This window comes from Telopea speciosissima, chromosome 5 (assembly GCF_018873765.1).
Source record: "Telopea speciosissima isolate NSW1024214 ecotype Mountain lineage chromosome 5, Tspe_v1, whole genome shotgun sequence".
Classification (NCBI taxonomy): domain Eukaryota; kingdom Viridiplantae; phylum Streptophyta; class Magnoliopsida; order Proteales; family Proteaceae; genus Telopea; species Telopea speciosissima.
The window spans coordinates 65,259,070-65,275,410 of NC_057920.1; the positions used below are offsets into that span (position 1 = coordinate 65,259,070).

Consider the following 16,341-nt stretch of genomic DNA (forward strand, 5'->3'; position numbering starts at 1 on the left):
GAGGGTCTTTTTGTGATAAAGGAAGAGAGGAAGGAAGAGAAGGAACCAAGAGGGGTAGAGGATCTTGAATATGCTTGTACATTGGTGCGTAGCAAGGACATTTCACATGAGGAAGAGAGATATAGACAGATAAAATACTAGTGTACTCTACACCAACGGCTCATAGAACCTTTCGGTTTCGATTTGCGGTTCTATTTCTAAATTGACACCCTTAGTATAGATAATTTTTCGGGTTTAACAATTGCTTCAAAGAGATATTCGTAGTACAATTCTAGATCCCTATGAAGTAATATGCCCATGAAACCCATGGGCCCAACCAAATAGTGCTGTTTTAACCCAACATAAACTGATCCTATCCAATACGAACAACAACAAATAAAATCTAAAAGGATGCAAAATAGAACTCCACTACTTGGTTATTGAAAGGGTATGGATTTGAACAAGAAAAAAACTATCCTTCTTGGGATGGTGACTCATACAGTCAGCTGTTCATTGTAGGAAGAGAGAGAGAGAGAGAGTTGTCCTCAGCAGGGAGATCGGGATCGGGCTCCTCTACGGCACAGGGGTGCATCGGACATCTATTGGCGTTGCACCAGAGCTCGCCACGTTGACGAGCTCTCATTTGGATGGTGTGGATTAATGAAGCACAGCTGATCATGGTGCATATGCGATTGATAGGAGGATTTCTTAATTTTGAAATCCGAATTTCCAACTCGATCCATATTGTCCAAATGGGAGCTCGTCCATGTGACGAGCTTTGGTGCCGTGCCAAAAGATGTCCGGCGCACCCTTGCACTGTAGAGGAGATCGAGGCATTCGGATGGTGTCAATGAGGAAACAATGGGAAGTGTTATGCTTTTTAAATTTACACATACCACCCTTGAGGTTTGACGAAAGTATATTTTCACCCCCCAGTTTTGGAAAATTCTGCGTACCCCCCTAAGGTTTGCAAACGGTAACAAATAAGTCCATTCCGTCAGTTCATGACTAACACTGTTAAAAATTAGACTTGAACTGACGGAATTGCCCTTACAAGAAAAAAAATAAAAATAAAATATGATCCTTATCGTACATATCAAATGCATCTTTCAGCTCTTTCATCCCATTACCGGCGTCTACATCACCGATGGAACTTCCACGGTGGAAATCGGCAAATTCTTTGAGATCGATGTAGCCATCTCCGTCGGTGTCGATCTCTGTCATCATGCGGTGAATCTCCTTCGGAGAACTTTCAGAGCCTAGGGCATTGGAAGAGAAGTGATTACAAGTCGAGAAGGACATCTTCTTCCTCTCCAGTGGTAACAACAACTTCTTCAAGCCTAACGATTGGAGCAACCTGAGCTCCTGTATCTTCGTCTTCACCGGCTGCAACTTTTGTTGCCTCTTCCTCTCCCTCCTCTTTGTGCTCTGCCTCGTTACTCGCCATGATCACTGCAAAGAACAACACAGTGGAACTCGGGAAGAGAGATTCTGACTTTTGAGAGAATGAGAGATTGGGAGAGAGAATTGAAGGCAGAAGATGGGTTTTAAACCGTACAAACCCTATTCTTCCTAATAGCTACAGTTACTCCGTTCCTCAAAAATCCGCTAACAGTTTCAATCCTACTTCCACCAACCCCTTTGTAACCTATTAAATTGGTAAAAATTGAAGACACAAGTTATAAAACTTGAATCAGTGGAAAGAGAGAGGTGTTGGAACCATGAAGCTTCTTAAGCACAAGGAAATAGGGAAAGTTAAGTCTTCAATGCTTCTTTGATGTTCTTTGAACTTGATAAAAAATGGGTTTGGTGAGGTTATCTGCTTTCAAACCAAACGATTTGGGGCACCATTGCGATTCGTGGAATTGAAATTAAGGCATCGTCTTATTCGGCTGCCACCGTATCATTCGTCCAACCTCGTCACCACTACGACTCGGAATTTCAGATTTGAGATCCCTCTGGTATGGTTTTGCAATAAAACTAGAATTTTATGATGGAAAAGTGCTGAGCGATGGTTAGGTACTCATCTTCCCCAAAATCGATTGGGGAATATGAATTGCAGGTGTTTTTTTTTTTTTTTGTTTTTTTTTTTCTTTCTTGTAAGGGCAATTCCTTCGGTTCAAGTCTAATTTTTAAACCGTGTTAGTCATGAACTGACGGAATGGGCTTATTTGTTACCGTTTGCAAACCTCAGGGGGGTACGTAAAATTTTCCAAAACTAGGGGGTGAAAATATCCTTTCATCAAACCTCAGGGATGGTATGTGTAAATTTCCCCTTTTTTTTTTTTTCATCTTTGTAAATCAATGGAAGGTATTATTCACCATTCATAAATAAGAGGGGACAGAAATTGACAACCGTTGATGGCTATACGGCTCCATGGTGAAGGAAAAATTTCTCCTATAGGCTTTGTTTGTTTCGGCGTAAACCCTGAAAATTTTTCACTTAAAAAAGATTGAGATGTAAAATTTTAAATGTTGAATAGTGTTCCAATGTTTTTTTTTTTTATGAAAACAAACATTAGAACATTTTTCAACATGTACAAATTTATATTTCCGAAGTAAAATTCATCGCGTAAAAATATTAAGGGTATTATTTTACGCCGAAATAAACCGAGCCTAAAAAAAAAGTTTTACTTTTCATGTTTTAGAGGGTTCCCAATACCGAAAGGATCTGGGTGATGTGTTTGAGTTGAGTTGAGTTGATATTAGGGGCAATAAAACAGTCAATGCGGTCTAATTCCGGTCAATTTTATTTAATTTTTTTTTACATATATTCTATCGAATTGAAACCGAACCAATAAGGTGTTGATCAACAAAAATCAAAACAAAGACTAAGGTGCAAGTTTGGCCTTGTCGACCTGAGCGCAACTAAGGGGACTCATGGTTGGGCTGAGGTTTTAAAAGGTCCGACCCAACCCGTCCCTGTTGCAGCCCTATCAAAGACGATAGCTATTTCGTCTAGTCGGTTTGGAACCACTGTTGATTTCTTTTAACGGTTTCTTATGGGTTCAGTCTTGATTTTTTATATATATACATATAAAACATTAAATTTATGGGTTTCATCGTTTGTTTTTCCTGATTTCAATTCAAATAGTTGGTTTTGGACAGTCTAATTGGTAGATTCATCTATTTTAATCCATTAACGATTTCTAAAAACCAAAACCAAAACCAAAATTGAACCAAAAGAAATTCAGTCAATTTTGATTCAGTCGGATTGGTTCAATCAGATCGATATGACTTTTTACACCTCTAGGACTTGAGGTCCCTCAGCATATTCTTGCGGTTACTCCTATTTTAGAGGGATGTTGTTCTGTATTTGATTTGATGAGGCACACTACTCACCAATTATTATAGGACTACATTCCTAACTTGAGCTGTTTAGTACTTTTTTCAGTTTTCAGGCCATTGGATTCCAGCTCTATTACCTTTTTGTTTCCTAAGTAAAGGGGCCAAGTCCAACCACGTAGAGGTAGACAGGTCTTGTTAGTTGTTAGTTGTTACTTGTTACCCAATTCTAACACTAAAAATGAGCATCTCAAGGCACAAGACTCCCTCCCGTCTCCTGCTACTACAGGGTTTGGGAGTGCACAAATGTAAGCTGCAGAGTTGCAATAGGTTCGGGTTGGGTTTTTTAAAACCCCAGTGAAACCCTGAATCTCATTAGCCGGGCTCAGGCCCAGCCTAGCCTTGACTCAGGGGTCAAGGCCTGGGAAATCCAACCCTAACCTGCTCTTAGGGTCTGGCCAAGTTGAACCTAATTGGCCCTGATCATAGGGAGGGGAAAGGGAGAGATGCATGGTCTAAGTTGGGCTGCGGAGAAAATGATCAATTTTACATAAAATAATACTATAATAAAATAGAGAGTAGGGGTGCAAGTTTGGCCTTGATGTCCGAGCCCGTCTTGAGCCTAAAATGGGCTTGGGTTGAGATACTTGGGCCATGAGGGTGGGTTAGGGTTAGAATTTCTAGCCCTAAGTCAGGGTTGATGCCTCGGGCTAAGCGCAGCCTAGCCCAAACCAACCCCGTCTTCTTCTTGTTCTTTCTTCTTTTGTTGTTGTTGTTGTTGTTGTTCATCTTCTTCTTCCCAGCCTGGCCACCTCATGCATCTCCTTTTTCCAGCCTAGCCAGCCCATGTATCTCCCTTTTCCAGCTTGGCTAGCCCATGCGGGTTAGGGTTGGATTTTTCTGGCCCTGAGTCAGGGCCAGGTCAGGCCTGGGCCCAGCTAAGGGACTCAGGGTTGGGCTAGGGTTTTAAAAGGCCCGGCCCAACCCTACCCTGTTGCAGTCCTAATAGAGAGAATATTCTGTGTGTGTGGGTTGGGTGGATGGGGGGGGGGGGGGGAGGACGCATGGCACACCCATACACAGTGGGGGAGAAATGACCGCCTGCCCTCGATGAAAGGCAAGAATCCCTCCCACCCCTGAGATGCCAGCGTGCTCTCATTGGCCACCATACGTGGGTGGCCCCATGTGCTCCTCCACAGAGAATGCTCCTCCAATAAAATATATCATATTACTTATTATTTTCATATATAATATACTACATAACAAAATGTGTGTGACGTTTAAAATTTATAATATATATTAGATCAATATATATTTTATAATATAACAACAAACAGGGCTGGGCTGAGCCAGGCCGTGCTCAGTTTGAAGCCTCAGCCTTGGCCCGGCCCGACCCTAACTCATAGCCAGAAATTTTCAACCCTGACCTGTCCTCAAGGCCAAGGTATCTCAGCCCATACCTTGTTCAGGCCAGGGCGCACCAAGTCGTATTCAGGCAGACAGGACCAAGCTTACACCCCTACTAAGTAGCCTTACCCTGCTTCGCGAAGAGACAAATTTTATATTTCAAATCCGCACCCTGATGGTTGCAAGTTGCAACAGCGCAACTTAACCATTGCGCCAACCTCGTCCAGGGTTTAAATGCATGAAAGCTATGGTAGAATAACTCCATTATCACCTTGGTCAAAGCAAATTAGTGTACTTTGAGAGTCTCTATCTGTGTAGCAACTGGCAACTGGGCACTCTACAAAGCTTAAAGCTGCAAAACCTGCAACGTCCACTAGCCCTCCTTACTCCTTAACCACACGAGTACTTGTCATCACTGTAATAAGAATTTATAATTGTACTACAGAATCCCTTGGTCCTCATCATTCCACACGCACAAGTCACAACCCTAACGACTTACATAAATGTAGCTCATAATCCGTACGGAACTGCAACTAATTTAGACATTTTTTTGATGGAAAAAAGGAAATTTTATAAAACTAAGGAGTCAAGTTCGTGCAACTAATTTAGACAAGGGAAGAGGCCTTGAGACCTTTAAATATTCAACCCATGCCATGCCCTATGCTTTTGAACCCACAGCCTCATCCCAAGGCTAACACAATCACAACATTTGAGTGTTGAGAAGGATATACCCTTAACTGGAGAAAAGTCACATGAGTTAGGAGTTAGGAGTTAGGAGTTAGGAGTTAGGAGTTAGGACAGACTAAATCCATCTAAACCAAGAGATAGTCTTCAACACTGGATACATCCACATTGGTTTAAGGGTTTATCTTCTTTCAAGCTGCGGCCCAATGTTTGGATCTCTCAGCCTCTCATTATTCATATAAAAGTTTCTGAGCAAATGGTTAATATTCATCACTGTTGGGCCAAAGTTTCAAGTATTGGGATGGGATCAGGCATAGACACCTATCCACCTGATACCCCAATCTATTCTTCAAGAATTTGGCCAATCCAAGTCTCTTCACATTTCTACCCCCTACATGTCATGAAGATGTTATTCACTAGGCTTTAGAATCAGTTCTAGGATTTAGCCACTTCAGGACTACTAAACTGGGTTAAGTACACATAGCAACCCAGTAAATGGTTTTTATAAACATTGCTCCAGGATCCTTGAATAAAGCAGGTCTAACCACATGAATCATAAAATATTGCTTATTTAGGATCCCCTTGAATATGAAACTTTATTTGATGATACTGTGCAGCAACCATTGTAGTGAGCACTTGTGCCTCTTTCACTGCCAAACCTATACAGAATCGGAGCTTTGTTGTCATGGCAGAATTGCTCAATGAATGGTTGCAGCATCATATACTATATACAACATATATGATTATCTTTTGTTTCCTCTACAAGTTTATCCTGTAAGGGAGACCATAAGACACAAACCTATAAGCTGAAAATCAAATATCAAAATGTATCTTTATTTGAAAAGCAAGATGTCTGACACAGGAAACTAATGTACACAAAACCATATTGTCAACCAAGCCCTAAAACGACAAAAGATGGCCAAAGAATAGGTGGTGTTATAAATAAAGAAGGGGGAAAAAAGAGAAGGGCCTCACTTAATCCTCTTTTTGCCTTCTTTTGTGTTTCTTTTTAACTTTCAGCAAGTCCAAGAGGCAGATCTTTTAATTACGGGCTTCATCTGCTTGTCCTCCTCCAGTGAAATCATCCCCAAATGTGTAGGGTCTTCCAGCATCATCTTTGCAACCAGATATCCAGCGATTGACCATGTCTGAAACTTCCTTGCTTGCTTACCAATCAACTTTCCGGATTTACCATCATAATACTCCGGCCAGCTATCTTTCAACAGACGGCTCTCAGCAAGATCAATTGCCCGTCTTGCGATTTGTGGTCGTCCAGTTTTGATGGAAGCAGCAGTCAGAAACCACAAAAGCACTGAACAAGGCAACAAAAAGAAGATTGCAAAAAGATAAATTTGATAGGTTATGCAATTTGAACCAAAAAATTTATTTTTGAGAGAAAATATAACATAGGATTAAAATATAACTGGTTAGCCAGGTAGGTGAAACAGCCAACCAGGGAGAGACAATTGCAGATAAGAACTGGCAACCAGCCCCATGTGCTGTCTGCTAGACAACACACACAAGTTTCCCATAGACCAGAATCACCAGTTGACTCATAATATAGTGTTGGGGCTGTGGGCAATATGCAGAAAGATCTGCTTTCTGCCCTAAATCAACAATATCCCCACCTCCTTTGGTGAGATTTTTGAGCTAAATTTGCATGTGTGCTGCTGCACACATCTGTATGCATGAGACAAGCCATTTGCAGAAAGATTAAGAACAGCCACTATATGATGATGTTGCTGAAAATAGATGCATACACAAAGCAAGAACAAGGTTATGTTTGGGCATGTGCTAGAGATGTAGTTAAGAGAATATCTGATCTGTTTTTGATAGATATTACTTTGGAACATTGGCTCTGATGCCATTGAATCAACTTATGCAGTCCCCAGTCTGACTACATTGAACTTGCTCAGTCACTACCAAGTTTGAACATTGAAAGTTTGAAGCACAGGATGATTCCAATAACTATTAGCTGGTATATTTCAAGAACTGGGCTCTTTCTGGATCTTTCAACATAGTCGGAGGTAGGAAATAAAATATGAAAAAGGAATAAGCCTTTTTGACAGTCATTGTAGTTGCGAACAAGAACATCAGGTTCAAGCTTTGGGAAAATATCTGCTCACTGCAATACTCAGACAGTGCATGGTTCAGCATTATAATTTAATGTGCAACTATGCTAGCAGTGAAAGCAAACACGTTCTCCATTTTCTCAAGTAGTTTAGCGCAGAGGAACACTCTTATCTAGTTGCACTGAAAAACATTGAAATGAAACATAGTATACACAATACACCCCAAAGCTCCAAATCCGTGACAATCAAAATAAAGTAATTTTCGAGGGTGCTAGTAAAAATAGTTCTAGAAATTTCTCAGACTCATACTCAGATCTAAACCCATGAGGCGTAACTCCAGTCCTCGGATATTTAACTGTCAATTCTGAACAAAGTCTAAGCATGGATTTCTGTAGGGCATGTGTTTCCTCCCTATCCAGTTATATACATTTGCTTTGGAAGGTTAAAAAAAAACATTTACCTATAATAGAAATAATCTTGCATTTTTGTCCCAAATGGACCTCTGCCAGTCCCAAGGCCTGATAAAGGAGGAGTGTTGGTGCGTCAGGTCGGCAGCCAGCACCAGAAGAAAACCCTAGCCAAACCCTTTTACATGGATTCTACAACCTTATATTAACGTTTAGGGTGTTCCCCGCCAGAATAAGTGATGCACTACACTATGACCTGGTGTAATGAAAAATTACCAAGGGTTAGCAAAGGCGTCCCTTGCAAGCGACACATTGGGGCCCAAATGCGGTGACAAGAAGGCAAGGGTCACACCGTGGACGAGTGTGGGTAAAGAAGCTAGTCCAAAAGTATAGGATTGGATTAGCATCATGGAACATTAGATCTTTAACGGGTAAGAGTCTAGAATTGATAGATTAGATTACCATCTTGGAACATGGGATCTTTAACGGGTAAGAGTCTAGAATTGATAGATGTTATGAGGAGAAGGATTAAAATAACATGTATTCGAGAGACTAGATGGAAGGGTAAAAAAAGTTAAGGAGTTGGATGAATTAAAACTTTGGTATACATGGGATAAAAGTAATAAAAGTGGAGTGGGCATAGTAGTGGATAAAGATTTAAAGCATGATGTGGTGGATGTTAAAAGATTCAGAGATAGGATTATATCCATCAAGCTTGTGTTGGAGAAAGTTGTCGCCAATATAATTAGCGCTTACGCGCTTCAAGTAGGATTGGATGAAAGTAGTGAGTTATAATTTTCAAAACACATGGATGGATTAGTGCATGGTTTTAGTCAAGTAGAAAATATTATAATAGGGGATAATCTAAAAGGACATGTTGAGAAAGATCATAAAGGCTATGAAAGTGCACATGGAGGATATGGTTTTGGAGAGATGAATGAGGAGGGGATCTCAATTTTAGATTTTGTTATGGCTTATGATTTATCCATTGTAAACACTTATTTTAAAAAGCGAGAGGAGCATTTAGTTACCTTCAAAAGTGGACATCATAGTAGCCAAATGAATTTCTTCCGAACTAGAAGGGCCGATAGATTGTTGTGTAAAGACTGTAAGGTTATACCAGGAGAGAGCCTAATCACACAACATATATTAATGGTCATGGATATGTGCCTCACTACATAGAATTGTAAGAAAGGTGAGCTTATTTGCCCTAGGATAAGGTAGTGGAACTTAAAAGGAGATACATTGAATCATTTACTGATAAATTGGTCAAACAGGGAAAGTGGAATTTTGAAGGAGACACTAATACGATGTGGAACAAGATGACTACTTGTATTAAGAAGGTTGCTAAAGATGTCCTAGGCGAATCGAAAGGAAAATATCATTCCTGTAGGGAGACTTGGTGGTGGGATGAAGAGGTCCAAGCAATCATTAAGACTAAGAAAGCTAGTTTAAAGACATTGCAAAGGACTAACTAAGGAAGTAGAGGATCTACAAAGGGATAAATTTGCCAGAAATGAAGCTAAGAAGATTGTGGGAAAAGAAAGGGCAAAAAATATGATCTTTCAACAATCTAAGCACAAAGGAAGGGGAAAAAGCTATCTATAAGATAGCTAAAACAAGGGAAAAGAAGAGTAAAGATCTCGACCATGTATTAAAAGTGAAGATGGTGAAGTACTAATAGGGGATGAGGACAGTATGAGAGATGGAAGGGTTATTTTTGCAGCCTACCAAATGAAGACACTCCATGTAATAGTGTCACAGAAGGCTGCATTACACATCAAGACACTATATGTCGAAGATATGTATGAAAAATTAGGGTGTCTAAAGTTAAAGAAGCTTTAAGGAGGATAAAAGTAGGCAAGGCACAAGGCCGAGAAGAGGTCCCAATAGATGGGTGGAAGAGCTTAGGAATATGTGGTTTATCTTGGTTAACCAAGCTGTTTAATGATATTATGAGCAATTGAGCATAAGGAAAATGTCAGATGAATGGAGGAGAAGCATTGCGGTTCCGATTTACAAAAATATAGTGATACTTAGAGCTAAAAGAACTACAGAGGCATAAAAGTAATGAGTCATACTATGAAAATATGGGAGAAGATTATTGAAACCCACTTGAGAAAAGAAACTACTACTATAGAGAACCAATTTGATTTTATGCCAAGAAGATCCACGACAAAAGCTATTTAATTACTAGAGACTCATGGAAAGATTTAGAGATTGCAAGAAGGATCTCCATATGGTCTTTATTGATCTAGAAAAACTTATGACAGAGTCCCTAGGGAGTTATCTGGCAAGTATTAGAAAAGTGAAGCGTTTCAAGTAAATATGTGGACATAATTAAAAATATTTATTATGGTGTGGTGACTAGTGTAAGAACTGTGGGGGGTCAAGGTAGTGAATTCCCAATTACAATTGGGTTACATCAAGGATCAATTTTAAGCCCTTATTTGTTTGCGCTTATCATGGATGATTTAATCAAAGACATTCAAGATGAGGTTCCTTGGCGCATGTTTTTTTGCTGATGATATTGTTTTGATAGATGAGACAAAAGCAAGGATTAATACCAAGTTGGAGTTATGGAAATCAACCTTGGAATCAAAACGTTTTAAGATAAGTAGAACGAAGACGAAGTTTTGGTGGATGAGACAAAAGCAGGGATTAACGCCAAATTGGAGTTAAGGAGATCAACCTTGGAATCAAAAGGTTTTACGATAAGTATAACAAAGACAAAGTATATGGTGTGTAACTTGTGAAGTAGATGTGTGTCCGGAATGTTTGATGTGTGAGGTACTCCTTTAGAACTTAAAGGAAAATTTTATAGGATAGTCATACGACCTGCTATGATGTTTGGTGAGGAATGTTGGGCAGTTAAGAAGCATCCAATAATGGAGATGAGGATGTTGAGAAGGATGAGTGGCAAAACTAGGAAGGATAAAGTGAGGAATGATCATATTAGGGCTGATTTGAGACTTGTAGTACGGAGTACTGATTTGATTTAGATTGACGGAACCAAAAGAGCCAAGGACAAACCTAAAATGACCTTGGGAGAAGCGGTGAGGAAAGACATGCATAGCTTGGGCGTTATATCAAGTATGACCTTGAATACAGCTGATTGGAGGGCAAGGATCGATGTAGCCGACCCAATTTAGTTGGGATAAAGCTGCGTTGTTGTTGTTCGTCCCAAATGGAATTCTACTGACTAAAGACTTCCTGATGATTTATTTATATCCATACAATCCATCATTCCATCCTATCAAATCAATTCTAGTTAAAATAGCGAAGATGGTGTGGGCATCGACCTTTAGCCTATGTGGAAATGCACTAAAAGTTTTAATGGTCTGGGTTATTGCATAGGCAGAAACATATACAAATTGGAGAACTGCAATTCTCATGCCAATCATGAATTCATGATTGCTGAAGTCTACCCCAACGAAACTGGTATTAGTGTCTCAGCACTACATACATAACAACGTTGATTCAAAATGAAAAAAAATAAAATTTTATTTACAAAATAATAATAATAATAAAATAAAAGAATCACTATAAAAAAGGACTGGAAGATAGAACTAACCTGGCCAAGATCCGCCGTTGTGGTAACTCCATCTTGTATTCTTAGGGTCACACCCAGTTACAATTAGCCATTCATGGTGTTCTATTGCAGGATAACATACCTTTAAGGGCATTTCTCCCACAAGCTCCTCCCACCTTGACTCGATAAGATCCATTATAGCCGTGGATTGCTCAGGAGTTGCAAGGGAGGAAAGAATAGCAATACAGTTACCTAAAGCAAACCATCGGAAATCCATCCTTGCTGGACTGACATTTCCAATAAAATATCCACCAGTGGTTGGCATAAATTCAAATACCCAATCTGGAATTGAATCAGGAATAACATTGAATTTGTTAACTGCTGTATGAGAATACTCCTCTGTTTTATAACGATATATCTTGTTAAGTTGCTCGAAATCAATCCAGAAGTAACTCCGCATGTGAAAAGTCAAAGCTTGCAAGCGTTCCACAATTTTCTCTATACACTCTTTTCCTTCATTATCTGGCTTAAGCATCGATAATGCACACCTCAATGCCATAAAGAACAGTGCTTGGATTTCAATAGGGTAACCATAAATTCCCTGTAAAATGAGGAAATGTCAATTTCTAACAACATTCTCAAGGTGGATATCAACCTATTATAAGTTGCATAATGAAGACGACACATTCATAGTTAATTTATCATTCCTGCAAATAATGTTTAACAAGCAACAGAAGAAGATTACTATAGCCTCTATCTTAGTTATGCAGCCCTCCATACAATCCCCCCAGTCTCCATTTTCTCTCTTTGCCCCAACCCCTCTCCAAAATAAATAAATCACTGAAAAGGAGAAAAAAAAAAAAAGATGGACTAGAATGATAACAATTAAATTTTAATATTATCCTTAGTTTGTCCCGTGCTATACTTCTATGAATATCAGTTTCTGCTATGCTCACGTAAATGGTATCCCAGATCCCAGTCACATGAATCAGTTCCCAGGACACAAATTGGCTCAAAAGAAATCCAACTCCAGTCCAACAGCAGTTCTGTAATCTTCAGAATATTGAGGAAAATTTTCCAATTTCTTCCAGTTATTGTTGGAATATTTGCCTTGGATATTTCTAGTAATACTTTGACATTTTGTTATATCAATAGGACGGACAATGAAGTACAAACAATGCAATAATAGATAGAAGGAATATCTCTTACTTTGGAGATTTCCTTGTAATATATAAAAAATAAATACAAACATGATTAATTAAGTAGGATTAGGATATTTCTTAATTTGTATCTCAATGGGAAAGCAATTAGTTGGGGAAAACCTTATTGAGTTGATTTTATATTTCCATGGGCAAGCAATAAAGCTGGGTAGCTATTTCCTCCACCCCTGAAGCAAGGTTATAATTTAGGCTTCAATGGGTCAAGGATTGGGAACACACAACAAATCAGAATTTAGAAAAATTCCAAATATTTTAATTTTGTGATATTTACTTAACCCTAATCATAAGACATTTCCAAAAGTAAACAAGCGGGAAATATAATTGAGAAAAACAAATATGAAATAAAGACTTTCCAAGCATATGCTGAATGCATTAACACATGTTGATAGATGCACATATATATAAAAACCTCGACTCAGGTTCCTTTCTATCTTTAACACAAAGACCAGTATATTGCTTTAGTGTATCAATCACTTTGGCAAACAAAAGCAATCACTTGCAAAATGCTTCAATCAGAAAGCAGATGAGAGACAGTGTCATAAAAGGAATGACTTCAACCATCATTTTGTTTCATTTCTCCTTGTTCTGACACACTCAAAAAGAGAAGTTTTATAAAATGTTATGAAAAGAGGAGGAAAAAAAACCTTGAAATCTCTGAATTTGAATGAGATCATCCCTTAAGACATTTTCATTCAATTAAAACTATGTGCTCCTTTGAATACATAACCTTCTTAAGCAAATCAAAGCATTCAAAAGCATAGATTGTAATTGTAATGCATATCATATCAATAGAGCCCAAGCAATGCTCCATTAGAAGGAAAAAAGAAACTAGCTCCTTTTTTCACCCTTTTGAATAACAAGATCCACTGGAAAGAATAAAGTGTACACATAGTTTTCAAATTTATTAAAAGGGTTTATACAACATTGATTAATTTTCTGTAAGCCAATTTTTCTGTTGGGGTTGAAGTGTGGGGTGAAAGAAAAAGAATAAGACAAACTTACCATTCTTCTATCAACCATACAACATCCATCAGCACAAAGCAGGGTAGGAAACGTGTCAAATCCCTCGGACAAACACAGTGTCAGAATAAGCCTCATTCCCCTCTGGCAATCAGGTGTTTCAGACAACGACAAATCTCCAGTCGACTTCGTGTAGGCTCGGAGCAAAATAATCCACCAGAACCCTGAATCAACAGGAGCAACTCTTCCAATCGCACTCTCACCAAAATCTGCTACTAGAGTATCCGTTTTCCTGGCAGAATCATGAAGCACTTTGAAACTAGCAGGCATCACACCCTCCCCAAGCTTGAAACGGTCTACTCTTTTCTCCCAACCTTGAAGACAAAGAGTCTTCAACAGAAAATTCTTAACTATATCAGGCTCTCCATTCATTAGGAAAGCCAGAGCGCTTGGCACAAAGTCTCTCACGAACACCTGTGCATATAAATTCAATTGTCTTCAAAATGAGCAGAAACAGAAAACTAAACCAAAGAATTTTGGATTAAGACCGGACCTGATCATAGTTCAGAGCATCCTCTGAATGATCAAGAGCAGCAATCGTCCCTACAGGTTGATCCCTGAAGAACACTATAGTCCTTCTGAGGGCTTCCCAGGCTTCACCCACCATTGGATGAGGCTCAAAAGAGTTCCGAGCCGACGAAGTCGGTGTGTCCAAACCTGAGCGTCCATAAGGTGAGTAAATCGTCTCAAAGTTATCAGTGCTTCCTCGGTTAAGAGACTTAAGACCGATTGAGAGCTCACTTAGAGACGTCTCGTCAAAGGATTTCTGCCTTTCAAGGAACGGCCTTGGCTTGTCGAGAAGCCGAGAGAGATCGATATCGTCAAGCTCCGACAGAGAGCATTGTGAGTCCACATACTTGAGGCCCATCCCTCGAGTCCCCTCCATATCTCCCTACCTTGTGAGGCAGATTTATGGATCCGCAATTAAGAAAACTGAATAAAAAAGGCAAGTAATCCAACAATTAGAACATATTGCGATTCAAAATATGAACTTTCTAATTGGCTCAAAAGATTTCCAAAACGAAAACTCTTGGTTTTTTTCTCCTCCACTAATACATAAGCTACATTATAGAACCAGGAACCATACTCCACTAGATAACCTTAAAGAGAACACAGAAACTCAGAAATTTATTAAGATTTATAGATCATATAATCAAGATCTACCCGAAGAGCACAATAAGAAACGAGAAATTGAACAAGAGTCAAAGAAAAATATATATATATATATATATAAATAAAAAAATATCCGCATTCTCTGCAACACCTCCACAGAAAAACTTAAAAAAATCAAAGCTTCCGATGTTTTCAAAAGAAGAGAAGAGAGTCTAAGTGAAAGGATTCGAGGTTTGGAAGATAATTCAAGGAAAAACGAACCTTGGAGAGCACAAATAGCAGAAAAGTAACAGCTTGAGCTGAAAGAATGGTAGGATTCCGACGATAATCGCCGGAAATTGAACGGAGACGAATAGGAGAAGAAGAGAAAAAAAGGACATGGCTGCGGAAGCTGAAACATTTATAGTCAAACAACAAAGAGAAAGACAGAGGAAGCCAGGGAGGGGAGACCCTGTCTTCCAGGAGTCTATCTAACTCTTTCATTGTTAGAAACTTACCGGTAATAGCCGGTCGAGCACGAGGGAATTACCTGTTGTCCCTCGTGGACTATTCGACAAAACTCCACGGCACTTTTTCTCTGACCAATTTTTGTGACCGTTAAAGCCGGTTCGTAATTTCTCATTTACAGTAATAAATAATCACGATTAATTAAAAGTTTCCTTGTTGTATTAATTTAATGTCCCACTTCCAAGGTAACATCTGCTGATGTGGACTTGAGATGAGCTTTGATCAGTCATTTGCCAATAATGTCTTCGGTTGGTATAGTTGGATTTTAAAATATGACAAGTACCTTATTTAGTAAAAAGCTAATTTTAAGTGACAACATTATTAAAATGATTATTCTGCTTTATTTTCATTAATAATTGCTTTAATCTTCATTTTTTTTAATGGAAGAACCTAACCTAATACTGATCATGCCTAGGGATGTCAATTTCCAATCCGACCGGTTGGACCGATCGAAATCGACTAAATAACCAGACAAATGAATTGAATCCTTATTGATTTGGTTTTGATTAGGGTTTTTTATGAAATCGGTAGAAAATCGAATTAGATTGAACTGACTAGAATCGAAAACCAAAGTGAAGCTGAAAAACTCGATAAAAACTGAAAAACATTATAAAGAAAGGATTGGGGATCACTACTTGGTTGTGTGATCATTGTGCCAAAGCAGGGACCAATTAGGTGAGGCGCACAAGCATCTAATCAGGAGGAGAGCTAGTTGGTCTTTTTCCGCCATCCCTTGTGTCTGGTTGTAGAGGCACACGACTAGGTAGTGATCTTTTTCCTGTAAAGAAAACATGTTTTCTCTCGAACCAATAACAACCCTAATGGATTGATAAGAGCTCCTTAGTGGTTTGATTTGTCCTAATACAAGATTTAAATCGATTCAATCTAACCAAAATCGAATCGAACCTCCTTCGGTCCCCATTACCATCTCTAACTACTTTTAAATTAAATGTAGGGTATCGAACCTCCTCCGATTGTGAAAACCGTGTATGTGAGAGGGTGAGAGTTTCAAGCCATTAATTAATAGGTGGGGATTTATGACTTTTCCAACTCTTTGTGAGAGAACTTCTCACATACACGGCTTACACAACCGTGTATGAAAACTTTTCCCATAA

General features: G+C 39.0%; 1 protein-coding gene across 1 annotated transcript; it reads right to left on the reverse strand.

Annotated features, from left to right (window-relative positions):
- Positions 1-6,157: 6,157 nt before the first annotated feature.
- LOC122662406 (probable alkaline/neutral invertase D) lies at positions 6,158-15,037 on the reverse strand. Its single transcript, XM_043858028.1, has 5 exons — positions 14,981-15,037; positions 14,100-14,539; positions 13,589-14,020; positions 11,409-11,967; positions 6,158-6,667 (listed from the first exon to the last, which is right to left on the reverse strand). The coding sequence occupies exons 2-5, from the start codon at positions 14,490-14,492 to the stop codon at positions 6,372-6,374; spliced, it is 1,680 nt and encodes a 559-aa protein (XP_043713963.1). The 5' UTR covers positions 14,493-14,539; positions 14,981-15,037; the 3' UTR covers positions 6,158-6,371.
- Between the last annotated feature and the right edge of the window lie 1,304 nt (positions 15,038-16,341).

Bases quoted from the DNA above. Each gene is read 5' to 3' on its own strand.
- LOC122662406 (XM_043858028.1), bottom strand. From the start codon at position 14,492: ATGGAGGGGACTCGAGGGATGGGCCTCAAGTATGTGGACTCACAATGC. The intron at 11,968-13,588 runs GTAAGTTTGTCT...CTCATTTTACAG, and splicing joins GTATGGTTGATAGAAGAATG to GGAATTTATGGTTACCCTAT. The intron at 6,668-11,408 runs GTTAGTTCTATC...TGCCTTGTTCAG, and splicing joins CAACGGCGGATCTTGGCCAG to TGCTTTTGTGGTTTCTGACT.